The 15,784-nt window shown below is 31.2% G+C and overlaps 1 protein-coding gene across 4 annotated transcripts; it reads right to left on the reverse strand.

Moving 5' to 3' along the window:
- Window positions 1-9,930: 9,930 nt before the first annotated feature.
- On the reverse strand, window positions 9,931-13,698 carry LOC111493819. 4 transcript variants are annotated; one of them, XM_023143696.1, is made up of 10 exons: window positions 13,367-13,698; window positions 12,908-12,978; window positions 12,686-12,797; window positions 12,311-12,545; window positions 12,054-12,158; window positions 11,785-11,913; window positions 11,470-11,519; window positions 11,293-11,390; window positions 10,795-11,163; window positions 9,931-10,662 (listed from the first exon to the last, which is right to left on the reverse strand). In XM_023143696.1, the coding sequence occupies exons 2-10, from the start codon at window positions 12,953-12,955 to the stop codon at window positions 10,165-10,167; spliced, it is 1,644 nt and encodes a 547-aa protein (XP_022999464.1). In that variant the 5' UTR covers window positions 12,956-12,978; window positions 13,367-13,698; the 3' UTR covers window positions 9,931-10,164. The 4 variants fall into 4 exon arrangements, with proteins under 4 accessions (XP_022999464.1, XP_022999461.1, XP_022999462.1 ...); XM_023143693.1 differs by having other exon boundaries at window positions 12,908-12,969; window positions 13,365-13,697; XM_023143694.1 differs by having other exon boundaries at window positions 12,908-12,981; window positions 13,365-13,697.
- Between the last annotated feature and the right edge of the window lie 2,086 nt (window positions 13,699-15,784).

The raw sequence follows: 15,784 nt of genomic DNA on the forward strand, positions 1-15,784 counted from the left end.
TAGGTTTGTTATCATCAAAACATCAATAATTAATTCATTGAAATTAATTAATGTGAGATCAAGGGCCAATAAGCCACAATCTCCCCCTTTTTGATGATGACAAATCATTTAAAGAAAAATTCATAAAAACCAATAATACAACAATCCATGTAATAATATCACTACATACTAATATATTATCATAAATTTCACTCAAGAGCATATTCTCCCTTATATTAATGCCTCAAGAAATTATGAAACACCAAGTAAATGATTCATAAATTATAAAATAACAAATTTAGAACATATTTTTCTTAATTTTCTCCCCCTTTGTAATCATCAAAATGAACAATTGAAAGAGAATGCATTTAATAATGACATAATGGCTCCCCCTAAAAACATGCATTCAAAAATTATAAAATTCAAGATATATCACAACGAATAATACCAAGCTCAAGCCTATTTTTGCAAAAAATTTCTTCATTCAATGGCTTGGTGAAAATATCGGCCAGTTGATTATTAGAGTTTACAAAATCAAGAATAATATGTCCATTTTGCACATGCTCTCTAATAAAATGATGTCTAATGTCAATATGTTTAGTTCTAGAATGATGAATAGGATTTTTAGTTAAATTAATAGCACTTGTATTATCACAAAATATAGGCACACTATGAAACTTTAATCCAAAATCACAAAGAGTTTGTTTCATCCAAAGAATTTGAGCACAGCAACTAGCAACCGCAATATATTCCGCTTCGGTAGTAGATAAGGCAACCGAATTTTGCTTTTTACTAAACCAAGAAACTAAGGAACTACCAAGAAATTGACAAGTTCCACTAGTACTTTTACGATCAAGTAAGCTTCCGGCAAAATCTGCATCAGAATATCCTACCAATTTAAATTCAACATTTCTAGGATACCACAATCCTAGATCAATAGTTCCAAGCAAATATTTAAATATTCTCTTAACGGCATGTAAATGAGATTCCTTAGGACAAGATTGAAATCTAGCACAAAGACATACACTAAACATAATATCGGGTCTACTAGCGGTCAAGTAAAGTAAAGATCCAATCATACCTCGATAAGCTTTAATATCCACACTTTTACCTTTTTCATCCTTGTCAAGCTTAGTGGATGTGCTCATGGGAGTTCTTGCAATCTTACCTCCATTGAACTTGAATCTTTTGAGCAAATCTTTAGTGTATTTCTCTTGATTGATGAAGATACCATTCTTGAGTTGTTTGATTTGAAGTCCAAGAAAGAAACTGAGTTCTCCCATCATACTCATCTCAAACTCACTATGCATACATTTAGAAAATTCTTCACATAAAGAAGGATTAGTAGAACCAAATATGATATCATCCACATATATTTGCACTAATAGCATATCGTTTTCTTTAATCTTAATAAAGAGTGTAGTGTCGAGTTTGCCCATTTTAAAATCATTCCCAATAAGAAAATTACTAAGTCTATCATACCAAGCTCTTGGAGCTTGTTTTAAGCCATAAAGAGCCTTTTTCAACTTATAGACATGATGAGGAAATTCTACATTTTCAAATCCGGGAGGTTGTTCTACATAAACTTCCTCCATAATATAACCATTCAAAAATGCACTTTTCACATCCATTTGATATAATACAAAATTTTTGTAAGAAGCAAAAGCAAGTAACATTCTAATAGCTTCTAATCTAGCAACGGGTGCAAAAGTTTCTTCATAATCTATGCCTTCCTCTTGACAATAACCTTGAGCTACAAGCCTAGCTTTATTTCTAATGATATTCCCATTTTCATCCATTTTATTTCTAAAAACCCATTTGGTTCCAATAATAGAAGTATTAGATGGCCTATGGACTAATTCCCAAACTTTGTTCCTTTCAAATTGATTTAGCTCTTCTTGCATGGCTAAAATCCAAAACTCATCATTTTCGGCATCCTTAAGACTTTTTGGTTCAATTTGAGAAACAAAAGCAAGATTATTAAATAAATTAATAGAAGAGCGAGTTTTCACACCTTGTTCGAGATCACCAAGAATCAAGTCCTTGGGATGAGACAAGGCATACCTCCATTCTTTTGGCATTGATGAAGAACCTTCTTCCTTTAAGCTCATCTCTTCTTTACTCGTAACAATTTCTTTGCCGTTGTCACTAACGAGTAAATCTCCAAAATTTCTTTCTAAATCATCACTACAAATAGACTCATTAGAAATATTATTGCAAGATTCATCAAATACCACATGCATAGATTCTTCAATAACTAAAGTTCTCTTATTGAAAATTCTATAAGCTTTACTAGTAGATGAATAGCCAAGAAAAATACCAATATCCGTTTTTGAATCAAACTTTCCAAGCTTTTCTTTGTTGTTCAAAATAAAACATTTACAACCAAAAACTTTGAAATACCCAACATTTGGAATTTTGTTATGCCAGAGTTCATAAGGAGTTTTATTTAATGAAGGTCTAATTAAAACTCTATTTAAAATATAACAAGCGGTATTAACGGCTTCCGCCCAAAAATATTTAGGTAAATCATACTCATTTAACATTGATCTAGCAAATTCTTGTAAAGTACGATTTTTCCTTTCAACCACACCGTTTTGTTGAGGAGTCCTTGGAGAGGAGAAGTCATGAGAAAAACCATTATCTTCACAAAATTTTTCAAAGGCAACACTGTTAAATTCTCCCCCATGGTCACTCCTAATTTTAGTAATTAAAAACCCTTTTTCATTTTGAACTCTTTTTACAAAACTAGCAAATCTTTTCAAAACATCATTCTTATGTTTTATCATCAAAACCCAAGTAAATCTTGAAAAATCATCCACTATCACAAAAGCATAATAATTTCCTCCATAACTAGCTATTTTAGAAGGGCCAAATAAGTCTATATGGAGTAGTTGAAGAGGTCTAGTAGTAGAAATCATATTTTTAGATTTGAAAGAAGACTTAGTTTGCTTACCCATTTGACAAGCGTCACAAATTTTATCTTTTTCAAATTTAAGTTGAGGGAGACCTCTCACTAATGAATTTTTTGAAATATTTGAAATCAAGTACATACTAGCATGTCCTAGTCTTCTATGCCATAGCCAAGAGTTATCAATCAAAACCGAAAGACATTTATCATTTGTAGGACAATCATTCAAATCAATAGTATACACATTATCGTCTCTATTTCCTACAAACAAAACTTTTCTATCACTAGCATTTTCAATTATGCAATTATTCTTATCAAATACAACTCTAAAACCTTTATCACATAATTGACTAATGCTAAGTAAGTCATGCTTTAAACCATCAACTAACAATACATTTTTAATGAGAGTACAAGAGTCATTACCTATAGTACCCTTACCAATTATTTTACCCTTCTTGTTATCACCAAAGGTTACTAAGCCACCATCCTTCTTGGAAAGATTGACAAACTTGGATGGATTACCCGTCATGTGTCTTGAGCAACCACTATCCAAGTACCACTTATTTTTCTTGGAGGCTTTCAAACAAACCTAAAAACAAAGATATTCAAAATTGACCTTTTGGTACCCATACTTGTTTGGGTCCTAGAAAGTTAGTATTCACAAATTTAGGAATCCATTTCATATTTGCATTCATATTAAAGACATTGTATTTAGATAAGTAACAAGAATAATCTTTATGTCCAAACTTACCACACGAGAAACAAACGACATTATGCAAGAATTTATTTCTTGGACTAAATTTGTGTATTCTATTTTTATTCGAAAAATTATTTTCTAAAACATTGTTAAACTTTGTATTTTGAGAAACTTTTCTTCCTAAATGAATATTTTGAGAATTTTTCAATTTAAAGCACTTAGGTCTAATATGACCTTCAACACCACAATAATGACATATAGGCACAAATCTAGATTTATCATACTTAGATACAAATTTACATGTGTTAGATTTAGGCAAGATAGGGGATGCTTTAACAAAGATTGTTTTAGAACTTGAAGGTGTAGAACATTCATCAATATAGCCTAATCCTCTTTTATCACCATATGACTTACCTCCTTCAAGTATTTTATCTAATTTTTGAGCACCTATTGTTAACATTTTAATAGATTCCTTAGCCCTACCAAGTTCTTGCAAATTATTTGATTCATTCTCTTTGAGCAATTTAATTAATTTATCTTTTTCACCACAATCATGCTCAAGAGTCTTGACTTTATCAATTAATGCATTTTTCTCATCACAATCAAATACATGCTTTTCACAAGGTACATCAATTTTAACAATATTATGATCCTTCTCCTTCAAGCAAGAAATTTCATTTAGCAAAGACTTATTTTCAATAATTGAAGTCTTATATTTCTTTTTAAGCACAACATACTTTGAACTAAGTTTTTCTAAATCAATTGTCATCTCATCAACAAGTTTAAATAATTCATGATAAGAAAGAGATTCAAGAGTTACCTCATCTTCTTGTTCATCTTCTTGTTCATCCTCTTTGTCACTATGAGCCATGAAGCAAAAATTTGCAACTTCTTCATCACTTCCACTTGCACTTTCATCACTATCATCCCAAGTAGCCTTCATTGCTTTCTTCTTGGATTTCTTAGATGATTTGAGGAGAGGACAATCCGTTCTTATATGACCCGGCTTTTTACATTCATAACATATTACCTCATCGTTTTTGCTCTTTTCACCTTTTGACTCTTTTTGATTTGTGAAATGTTTTTTTAATTGTTTCTTCCTTTTAATAAAATTTTTATACTTACGTGTGAAGTAGGCGACATCATCTTCATCAAGGACGTCCTCATCTTCAGAGTCAACTTTGATGGATTTTAGGGCTATACTTTTCTTCTTTTTGGATTCTTCTTCCATGTGCCCGTTCATGGTAATCTCATGTGTCATGAGAGAACCAATGAGTTCATCCAAAGGAAGCTTTGTGAGATCCTTTGCTTCTTGAATCGCCGTCACTTTTGCCTCCCAACTTTTAGGCAGAGACCTAAGAATTTTTCTTACATTTTCGGAGGTAGAATATACTTTTCCAAGATTTTTCAAAGCATTTAAAATATTAGTAAATCTAGTAAACATATCACCAATAGGTTCATTTTCCTCCATTTTAAATAGTTCATAATTATGAACTAACATGCTAATTTTTGTTTCTTTAACTTGATTGGTTCCCTCATGAGTTACTTCAAGAGTTTTCCAAATTTCATATGCCGAAGAACACATACATACTCTATTAAATTCATCATTACTTAAGGCACAATACAGACAATTGATAGCACTAGCATTCAAAGAACATTTTTTCATATCATGCTCATCAAATTCATTTTCTAATTTAGGCACCTCAATATTATTAACAATTTTTATTGGAATGTAAGGACCATTACTAACATTTAACCACAATTGATAATCAACGGATTGCAAATAAATTTTCATCCTAGCTTTCCAACATGTATAATTTGTTCCATCAAAATAAGGTGGCCTAGAAGTTGATTGTCCTTCACTAAAACCATTTTTAACACGTAGGTTTGCCATAAGCTCGAACAATAAAGTTTAGATAAAAAATCTATAGGAGCAACCTGCTCTGATACCAATTGTTGGATCGGTATGGCAACCCTAGAGGGGGGGTGAATAGGGTTTTAACGATAAAAGTGTTTAAACTTGATTAATTTTTCTAATGATAAAACTTTTTACAAATAAGTAGAAGATGATAATTACTAAAACAAAATAATTCAAGTCAAAACAATAATCAAGTAGAACATGCAATAAACATAATAATAATCTTGAAATTAAATAGGAAAGAGTTAGAGAAAATGACACCGTAGTTTTATAGTGGTTCGGTCAAACTCGACCTACTCCACTCCCCAAGCGCCTCTTGGGAATTTGAATAAAGAACTTTTCCGACTCTTTCCACGGATCAGAGCCAAACCGGTACACCGCTCTTTTTACGAGTTCAAGAGCAAACTCAATCCTTTCAACGACGCAGGATCAAACCGATACAAGTATTTGAGTTTGATAATAACACACCACAACTCTCTCAAAGAGTAGATTTACAATTTGGGATACTGACAACTATTTCCTCACAATATAATAATAATCCCTCTCAAGAATAAGATGAAAAGAAATAAACTTGTAAGCTTGGAGAGAGCAATAAACAATGGAGACTTTGAACAAATGAGGATTGAAGAATGTATGTAAGTTGTATATTTTAAAAATGTGGGGAAGATGAGTTTATATAGAGGAGAAAAGTGGCAAAATGTAGGATTGAATATTGACCATTGGATTGTGTTAGGAATAATGGAAGGTGGAGATTAAAAGTAATTAAGTAAGAAAATTTTCTAAATTCATTTATTTCAAAATTTTAATATAATAGTAATATAATATAATAATAATAAAAAGTTATGTGAGTAACGGTAAAATGTAATTCAAAATTTATTATAAATATAATAATATAATAATAATAAAAATGATGTGAGTAACTACCAAAATTTTAAAATATAATAATATAATAATATAATATAGTAATAATAAAATTCGATGTGAGTAACGGTTATATTCAAATTTATATTTGTAAAAATAATTTTATTTAGAAATGTAATAATAAGAAAAACTCCACCATGTGTTACTCTTCCAATATTATAAATGTCATACTTTGATATATTTTGATTTGTCCATCATTTTGATTTTGTTGCCACATCATCACGTCGGGTATGTTGTCTCGACTCTAATTTCTTCGTTTTAGCTCTGATTTGAGTAATTGAAAAGTTGTTGTAATCGTTATTCCCGACCTTATACTGTGGACAGTTCAAAAAAACTGAAAATAGTTAATAATTAAAAGTAGGTTTGTTATCATCAAAACATCAATAATTAATTCATTGAAATTAATTAATGTGAGATCAAGGGCCAATAAGCCAACAACAACCATAGTAAAAATCACATACATATTGTTTAGGTTTAAAACAATACTACAACTTACATTTCATCCTTTAATTTTACTTATTCCGCTAATCATTTATATTTTACATGTCATATTTTTAAAATTATTCCAATTTATCATTTAAATTAGAGATTTTAAACCATCAAAGTTAAATATTTATGAATGAACACACTGTTTTTTTAAGCACAATTTTAATCAACCTAATATTAAAAGTCATTTACCTCACTCAAAATATTAAAAGTCATTTACCTCACTTAAAAGCTCGTTTCTCCTAAAATTAGGAATTTTCTTTTTTAAATTCATTAAAAGTTTCTAATTAAGCTCTAAATTCAAAATAAATATTATTAAAAAAAAACGAATTAAATGGGCCAAACGGGTTCAACTGACTCAAACAAGCCGGTCCAACTGAACCGTGTATTTCTAACTCCAACCGCGAAACCAATGGCTTTTCCTTTCTTCATGAATCAATCTTTTTTCCATTTTCTCTATTTTTTTTTATTAATGGGTTATAAAAAAATAATAATTTACAATATTATTATTATTATTATTATAAATAATGTCGACTAAGTGCTTTAATTTTTTATATATAAAATGTTGTGTAATATTAAACATATGGGAGAATAATGGAATAATTTATAACAATTATTGTTTAAAAATATTAATGCGAATAGTGATTGAAAAGTGAATACTTGGAGAAGTGGTTGATGCAAGGTTGGATCAAAACAGTCCTATATTTAATATGTGGACCAAATATTTATTTATTATTTTTTATTTTTTACAAGTTTATCAGTTTTATAAATTCATTTCCTTTTACCTAATTATTAATATAAAATATTTCAAATTAGAAGTGAGAATAAAGCAGTGAAACCCACCAAAATATTCGAGCTTTTAATCTTATGTTTTTTCTGCTTAATCTACCATAAAATAAATAAATAAATAATTTTTAAAGTTAATTAAATCATATTATCATATTAAAATTTGAATTAGGAGAGTAAAGTTTAAAATAATTAAAATTTGAATGAGGTAAATAAAAAAATCAAATAAATTTATTTTACCATGTGTAACTTTCCTAGATCTATATCGTAAAAGATCTGTTTAGATCATACAAATATTTTTTTTCAATATCGCTTTTGTTCATTAATTCCAACGTATGGACTTTGTTAGTCTTTTTATCAACGCAACTCGTCGGAGAGAGATAATTGATAAATTCCCACGTGCTTAAAGCATTTAGCAAAGAAGGAAACAACTCCCTATTGCCAAAGTTTTAAGCTTACAACCAAATTATCTCCATCAATAAGGACTTGAAGCCAATTGGAGTAATTGTCTCGTTTTAATAAAATAGTCATTTCTACATAAAATTTTATCAAGAGCTCTACGAAAAATTATATTCAAGAATTTTGTGGGTTTAGTACGAAAATTGTTATGGATTAAATTATAAGAAGTATTATCTATGTTTTTTTGTTGTAAAAATTATTATTTCATTAAATAATTTATCTAAAAATATAAAATAATTCTTTTAGACAGATAATGTATAAATAAATTTAATATTTAACATTTTTCTTTAGCATACTTTTTAGAAGAAATTGATTCTTTTAACAAGTATGTGACGTGTTTATGTGTCCAATTATATCGATAAAATAATAATTTGATAATTTATCAACTTTTTATAAACAAGTTTTAATAAAAAAATTTGGTGTGGGTAAAAATTTTACTCCATGTTCATAACTTTTTTAAAAATGAAAAATAATAAATAATTAAGAACAGTGTTATTTCTATGGGGGTGTAGAAATTATAACGTAGTTCCCAGGGTATTATTTACGTGAACTGTCATTTCATGGGCCTTAGTTATCACACCTCTTAATGGGCTGAGGGCCCATGGGCCTACCACAATTTAATGTTGTAGTCGATACATAATGGGGTTGTTGGGCTTTTATGACAAAGAATTTGTCATGGGCCCCAGCTAGAAATAGGCCCATTTTCATATCATGGGCCCCATCCACGATAGATCTTTTTCAGATGGGGTACTTGTCCTTTTCTTTCTTGCTTCAACAATTTCGGCACGTTTCAGCTGGTAGTGGGCCACACATATTTATTTATTGAAATTAACGAAATATAACACCCACAACAATTTTAAATAAATAAATAAATAAAGGGTCGATTGAAATAAATACTAATAATTTATGTGTAAATTGTGAGAGTTAGAAGAGTGTTGATATTCTTGAAAATGCAAAGTGTTATTTCAACAAATTTTATGTAATTTTAGGGATATTTTTGCAATTTTCTTTTTAAGGGGCTTGAATTGAATAGTTCTTAATCGCACAATCATCTTAGATGCACATGACGACGAAATTTATGAGTACGTGTTTCATGTTGGTGAGTCCCACAATGAAAAATACATGTTGGTCGGTCCCACAATGAAAAATACATTGTCGTGTAGCTAATATTATAGCATGTTTCATATTGTTTGCCTCTATATTAAATTAAAAACATAGAAATTATTGAAAAGAATAGTAAATTTAAGTTAAAATATATAAATCATACATTTAAAAAATGAAAATTACATTATTTATTACTAATTGACGTCTAAAGTTGATAACTATTAGGAGTAGTCTCACGTTAGCTAATTAAGAAAAGAATAATGAATTTATAAGTAAGAAATATAATCTATATTAGTATGAGGCGTTTTGAAAAATCAAAAAGCAAAATCATGAGAGCTTACGCTTAAAGTGGACAATACAATATCATACTATCGTAGATATATTAGAATAATATCCATAATATTTCCCTGTTAACTATAGTTAAGTACGAGGAGATGAATGATACTTCTCGAACCTCCAAACTCATTGAAAGAAGTATCCGACAATCTATCTTTAGTTCACTTTAAATGAAAATTATTATTATTATTATTTAAAACTTATTTTTCTTTCACTTAGTTTTAAAAAATTAATTATTTTATTTTAATTTTAAAATTTTCAATTCACTTCCTAAGTAATTGTGAGGCTACATTGCTACTGTTCTCATGTTTTAATTAAAAAACAAGCATGCACTAAAAAAATATTGAAATTTTAAATAGATTTTAAAAAAAGGGAGAAAAACTACATGTCGTCAACCATAAAATCAAGTAACATTTGGTTTCTGAAATCCAAATCTCCCAGCCGACCCGTCGTATGAAAAATGCGGCCGGTTTTCAATATTCAAGTGCACCGGGAAATTTTCACTGGAATTTCCGATGGACGAATTTGGGTCTGGTTTGGGGAAGAATTACATGAAAGCCACCATCTCTATTTGACTTGTTTCGTTCTCATCCCAAGCTCTACAAGCAGTGTCAAGATTGCCTCACACATCTCACAAGCATCGGGATCACCTACATTCTTAGTCCTGGAAGAGTAAACCATCCAAGCGTGATCGAGCTTCTGGCTCGGTCTCACAATGACCGAGCCAGGAACTTCAGCATCACGACATGTCACCAAACCGTCGCTCTTCTCTCCATACCGAAGCTGCAAATGAAGAGCACACAATGCCATGACAGCAGAAAGGGGAATCACTATTGGAACACGCCGCCCGCCCTGCACCACCGTGTCGGATTCTGTCCAAGAACTTGGAAGAGGTAGCCAAGGTAGCTCAGCATGAGCTATCTGAGTCATTGTAGCAAGAACTCCTGGTGCAACATGTGCTTCAGAGTGGAAGGAGAGTATTGGTATGTTCTCCGGGAGGTCGTGATTTGAGATGAATTCCTTCCGCTTCTCGTACGTTAGATCCTCCAATGCTCGAATGTCGCCCTACAAAAACATAAACCAAACATTCCAATAAAGAAACAACACTGCATTCCTGAAGCTGAAGATAAGTTATCTATCTATCTATCATATGTTCCATAATTTTCACGAAAAATGTCAAGAAGTGCACAGACTCACTGTTTTTTCTCCTTTTCCTCGCCTCATCAGACCGACAACTATCCCTGACAATGAAGCAATTGAAAAGGCAAAAGAAAATACAACCTTGATGATCTTGCATATTAAGAGCTCCATGATCCTCCGCGTCTCTTTGTCAGCAACCTGCCCGTCGCGAAGGAAATCCGAAGCCAATGGGGTTCCACCATATGGACTTTGTACCAGAGCCAAGCCAGCAACTTTATCTTTCAAGTCATTGCAGTAGATTGATAATGCAGCAGCAGCATCAACCCCACCCTTGCTATGCCCAAGCAGCATCACTCGCTTGCCCGAGCCCCAGTAAAGCTCCTCGACGTATTCTTTTAGCTCCCAGGCATTGTGTTCCACAGACGCCTTCAAGCACGGAAAAGGAGCTCAATCAAATCTATAATTGGGAAACAAAACCAGTATACATTTGATCGGTCCTGTTCGTTTATTCGTTCTTTCGTTGCACATACCAGGAGAAGGGAGATAATTTATTACCTCACTATGAATTTTAGCAATATGGCAAGTAAGGCCCATCTTTGAAAAAAATCGCTTGGTTCCCACAAAATACAAGGGACCATGATTGCTAAATAGACCTGGGAAGTCAAAATTTCCATTACAATGGTGAAAGAAACACTTCAAAATGCTCAAAACAAATCAGAGTTCTTCTTCTACCTGGAATTAATAAATAAACAAACGAGTTGGGTAGTTTGTGTTCTCCGTTCCTAAATCGAAACAAATGGAGTAGAAAATTTAAGAAATCTTGAATACAAAAGGATAATATATATCATAGTTTAAGAAAACATGATTCAAAATAAACAACATCATCAAACAAACACCATGACGAATAACTCGATAGTCATTACTCGGAGTTTGAATTAAATAGTTGTAGAGAATTCGATGCGCTATTGAATATGTCACAAGAGTATGAATTAAGCCTACCAGATTCAAAAAATGTATTATATGTATGAAGTTTGTGAAGATTATAACCTTATCTCAGAGAGCAATTCCAAGAATCTTTCTGTTCCATCAACAACAGGAGGCATACCAGGAGTGTTTTGCAGCCATCCAATATCTTCCGATGAACCGATCAAGGTTTTTTGAATTCTAAATATTATACTGTACCAAATAAAAAATCAGTCAGTTATCTTTAAACGTGAAGATCGATCAGAGTTCAAGAAATTAAATAACACACAGTATATAGATTCGAACATCGGTCCACGAGAACAGAGCATACGTTCAAGAATATGTTTTCTTACTTTGAAAGGCGAAGTTCGACCCATTGAATGCACGAGAAACAATCTCTCAAGAAGCATAATGCTAATTTTTGAACAAACTGTAAACCGTATAATGGGAGCATCAACCTGCACCAAAAAAAAATGGCCGGACTGAATATAGGTGAACAAGAAGTTCTAAGCTTATTTCACAGAATAACAGTAAAAACTTTAAAATTAGATCTTCTAGGTTCAATGAGACTACTTTATAGGACTTTCTAGCAAAAAGACATATCAATTACCCTTGAAAAATGGGAGAAGCAACCTCGTAACTATAAATACTTTCTACATCTGATGTTCTATCTACGAGCAAACCGTTCCTTGAATCCGAGGCACCGGCAATGCAAGGTATGAAGGATGATGAACCTTCCGAAACAGATCTCTGCCTGTTCTGACCAGAAGGATTCAAACAAACTTCTAGCGGAATGATGATATGGTCGGTGAGAAATCTGTCGACATCTCGAGCTACAATATCCTCTGCCACAAGCAACACCAAAACGGTTAAAGTACAACAGTTATAGGAATGTATTGTCCATCTTTACTATAAGGATGCAATCAAGAATGGCAGAGAAATAAGAAACTAAGTGATACTACATGCGCGAATTAACAAACCGTACCGATAAATCCAACAAATCGACGAGTTATGTAACTAGCCAATGCCAAGAGATGAGTACAAATCTCATCCAATGGTGATACAATACTGAAGATTTGAAGAGCATCACCATGTGCCTGAGATGAATAGCAGCAATATGATATCTGGAAGGCCAGGCTTGATATGTTCTAAAGACAATCGAGCACATTATACAAACTCGAAACCGATTTGCAAAATTAGCACTCACCGCGGAAGCAATCTCATATAGTTCATTCTGAGTGTGTACATCTCCCATCCAATCTTCAATTTCTGCGATTATATCTTATAATTTCACAATATGATGAGTAGAAGCAGAAGAATTCGGCAACATTTAGCATACAATATGAGAGTAGCAATTAAGTATCCGATCATTTCAATGTTGATATCTCCATCATATAGTAAAAAAAATATCAACCAAATACTGCTAATGCGAACATAACACTAACATTTCCATAAAATCGAGAACTCCCAAATTTATTTTGGTTTTGATTCAAGATCCTTCTCGAAAATAAGAACATCAAAGAGAAATAAACAGCAAATTTCCAAAAACAACATTCAAAAGCCAACAAATAAGAATCGAGTGCATACAAACTAAGCAATAAAAATCTCGTAAGAAGCAGAAACGAAGAACCAAAACTATAAGGTTTCAGAAGGGAAGTACTTACGAGAGAAGCGATTCTGGAGAGCGATTGAAGAGAACGGAATCAGAACATTCTTCGGAGACGAAATCGATCCAAAAACTTAAATAGAGAGAGCGAGAGAGCTGCATTTTTCGGCAATGATGAACCGAAAACGAAAGAACACGCAAAGAGAAGGGGAAAAAAGAGCATTGGAACTGATAAAAAGTGAGAGAAATTAAAAAAACAAAAAAAAACTAACCGATATAAAGAGAAGAGTCATGTGGAAGGAATGAAGCATTGGATGATCTTTATCCAGTAGCTTTAATTTCGAATCATCGTTGGCCCACCAAACGTCGCATCGAAGGCACTCAATGGCTCGTGGGCATCTCCAATTCGCATAAATTTCCAGTTTTTTTGGACGGATTTGCAAATTATGGAGATGGGTTTTGTTACTTTTGAATTGATTGAAACCCCCATATCATGTATTTGAGCAAATCATGACCAGAAAATTGCTATTTTTTTTTTTGTACTTGAGAAATTTAGGTTTGATTCTTTTTGATTGTCCATTCTTTCCATACTCTCCCCACGGTTAAAGTTTACGAGCTCACGAAAAAAAGTAAAGCCCTCGATCAGGTCAAACCCTTTCCGATTATTCATCGTTCTGTTCATTCCATTCTTCTTTCGAGCGGATTCGAGAAATATAGGTTTGATTGTTCTTCACTTTTTTCGATACTCTCCATTGTTAGAGTTCATGAGCTCACGGAAAAAAGTAAAGCCCATGGTCAAGTCAAACTCTTTCCGGTTATTCATCATTTAATTCATTGCATTCTTCTTTCGAACTGATTCTAAAAATTTAGGTTTGATTATTGTTCACTTCTTTCGGTACTCTCCACCGGTAGAGTTCATGAGCTCACTAAAAAAGTAAAGCCCTCAGTCAAGTCAAACTTTTCCCAGTTATTCATCATTCGATTCATTGCATTCTTCTTTCGGACCGATTCAAGAAATTTAGGTTTGATTGTGTTGTGTAGTCGATTCTCACAGTACTCTCCCCAGTTAGAGTTCATAAGCTCGCGAAGCGAAGTAAAGCCCTCGATCAGGTCCAACCCTTCCCGATCATTCATTATTCAATACATTACATTCTTCTTTCGAGCATATTCGTTAGCTTTTTGCCATCCAACCAATTTTATTATTACGACCTACAAAAATAGGTAAATTAAAATATATATTTAAAATAAATAAACAAGAAATCACAAGTGAATATCACTCCCATTTTCAAATATTAATAAATAAAATTCGAAATGAATATTTATATAAAAATATAAAAAAAACTAAATTCATAAAACTTTACATTATTAAACCATTAAAGGCATTAAATATATAATTTTATTAAATTAAATTAGGATATAAACACTCGAAGATAGAATAATATTTTCATAAATTTTAGTGAAAAAAAAGACATTTATATTTTAAAATATCCTTGATTGAAGCATTTAAATATTTAAAGTATTTTAATTTTTAAATAACAAAGGCTTAACATGAAAAAATGAAGGAATTTAATAGTAAGTCTTGGGGATTTGAATTATGGTGTGGTGTCTTATTGCGGTGCTTATGTGTGTGAGGCGAGGCATAATGATGTTACAGGTGGAGATTTTTTACTAAGGGCCGATTTCCTTTGCAGCGGGTTTTGTGGAAGTGGATAGCATCATAGCTTAAAGCCAAATTTAAATTCCAATTCAAAACAACCTTATAACTTTCGATAATTTTATAGACGGTGACAAAATATTATTTGACCAAACTTTTTAAAATAATGTCCTTTAATCATTTTCAAACTTATTTTACTTTTATGCTAAATTAATAAATATATTTCTCTACCTTTATAATTTATCTAATAAAAATATTCTTAAACCTTTCGGATTTTCTGTTTTTAAATATATATTACAAAAAATTATTAAATAGTTGAACTTTTAAAATTTTAATAATACCCTTCTAACTTTTTAAAAAATTTAAAAATATATTTACGGTTAAAAAAAATATTGTAAATTTTAGAAATTGAGTTAACACCTTTTATCTCTGTAAAAATATTATGTTGAAAACTGTCTATCAGCACCCCGTAGATTATCTCCAAACTTTTTAATATTATTTTTAAAATTTAATGAGTATTTTTTGAAACTGTGTTTTGAAGTTTTTAAATTTTTTTAAGGGTAATAATAAAAATTTTCAAAATTAAAGTTTAATGAGTATTCTTTGAAAGGGCGTTTTTGAAGTTTTTAAAGGTAATAATAAAATTTTTAAAAATTAAAGTTATTTTTTACCCCTTTTAAAAATTTAAGAGTATTTCATGAAATAATGTTTGCAAGTTAAATTATATTTTTAAAATAATTTTAAACATTTAAGACTATTTTTTTAAATAAAGTATTAATGGTTTTGAAAATTTTAAAAGTTTTAAAGGCACTCTAAATTTTTAA

This window comes from Cucurbita maxima, unplaced genomic scaffold (assembly GCF_002738345.1).
Source record: "Cucurbita maxima cultivar Rimu unplaced genomic scaffold, Cmax_1.0 Cma_Scf00019, whole genome shotgun sequence".
In the NCBI taxonomy this organism is placed as follows: Eukaryota; Viridiplantae; Streptophyta; class Magnoliopsida; order Cucurbitales; family Cucurbitaceae; genus Cucurbita; species Cucurbita maxima.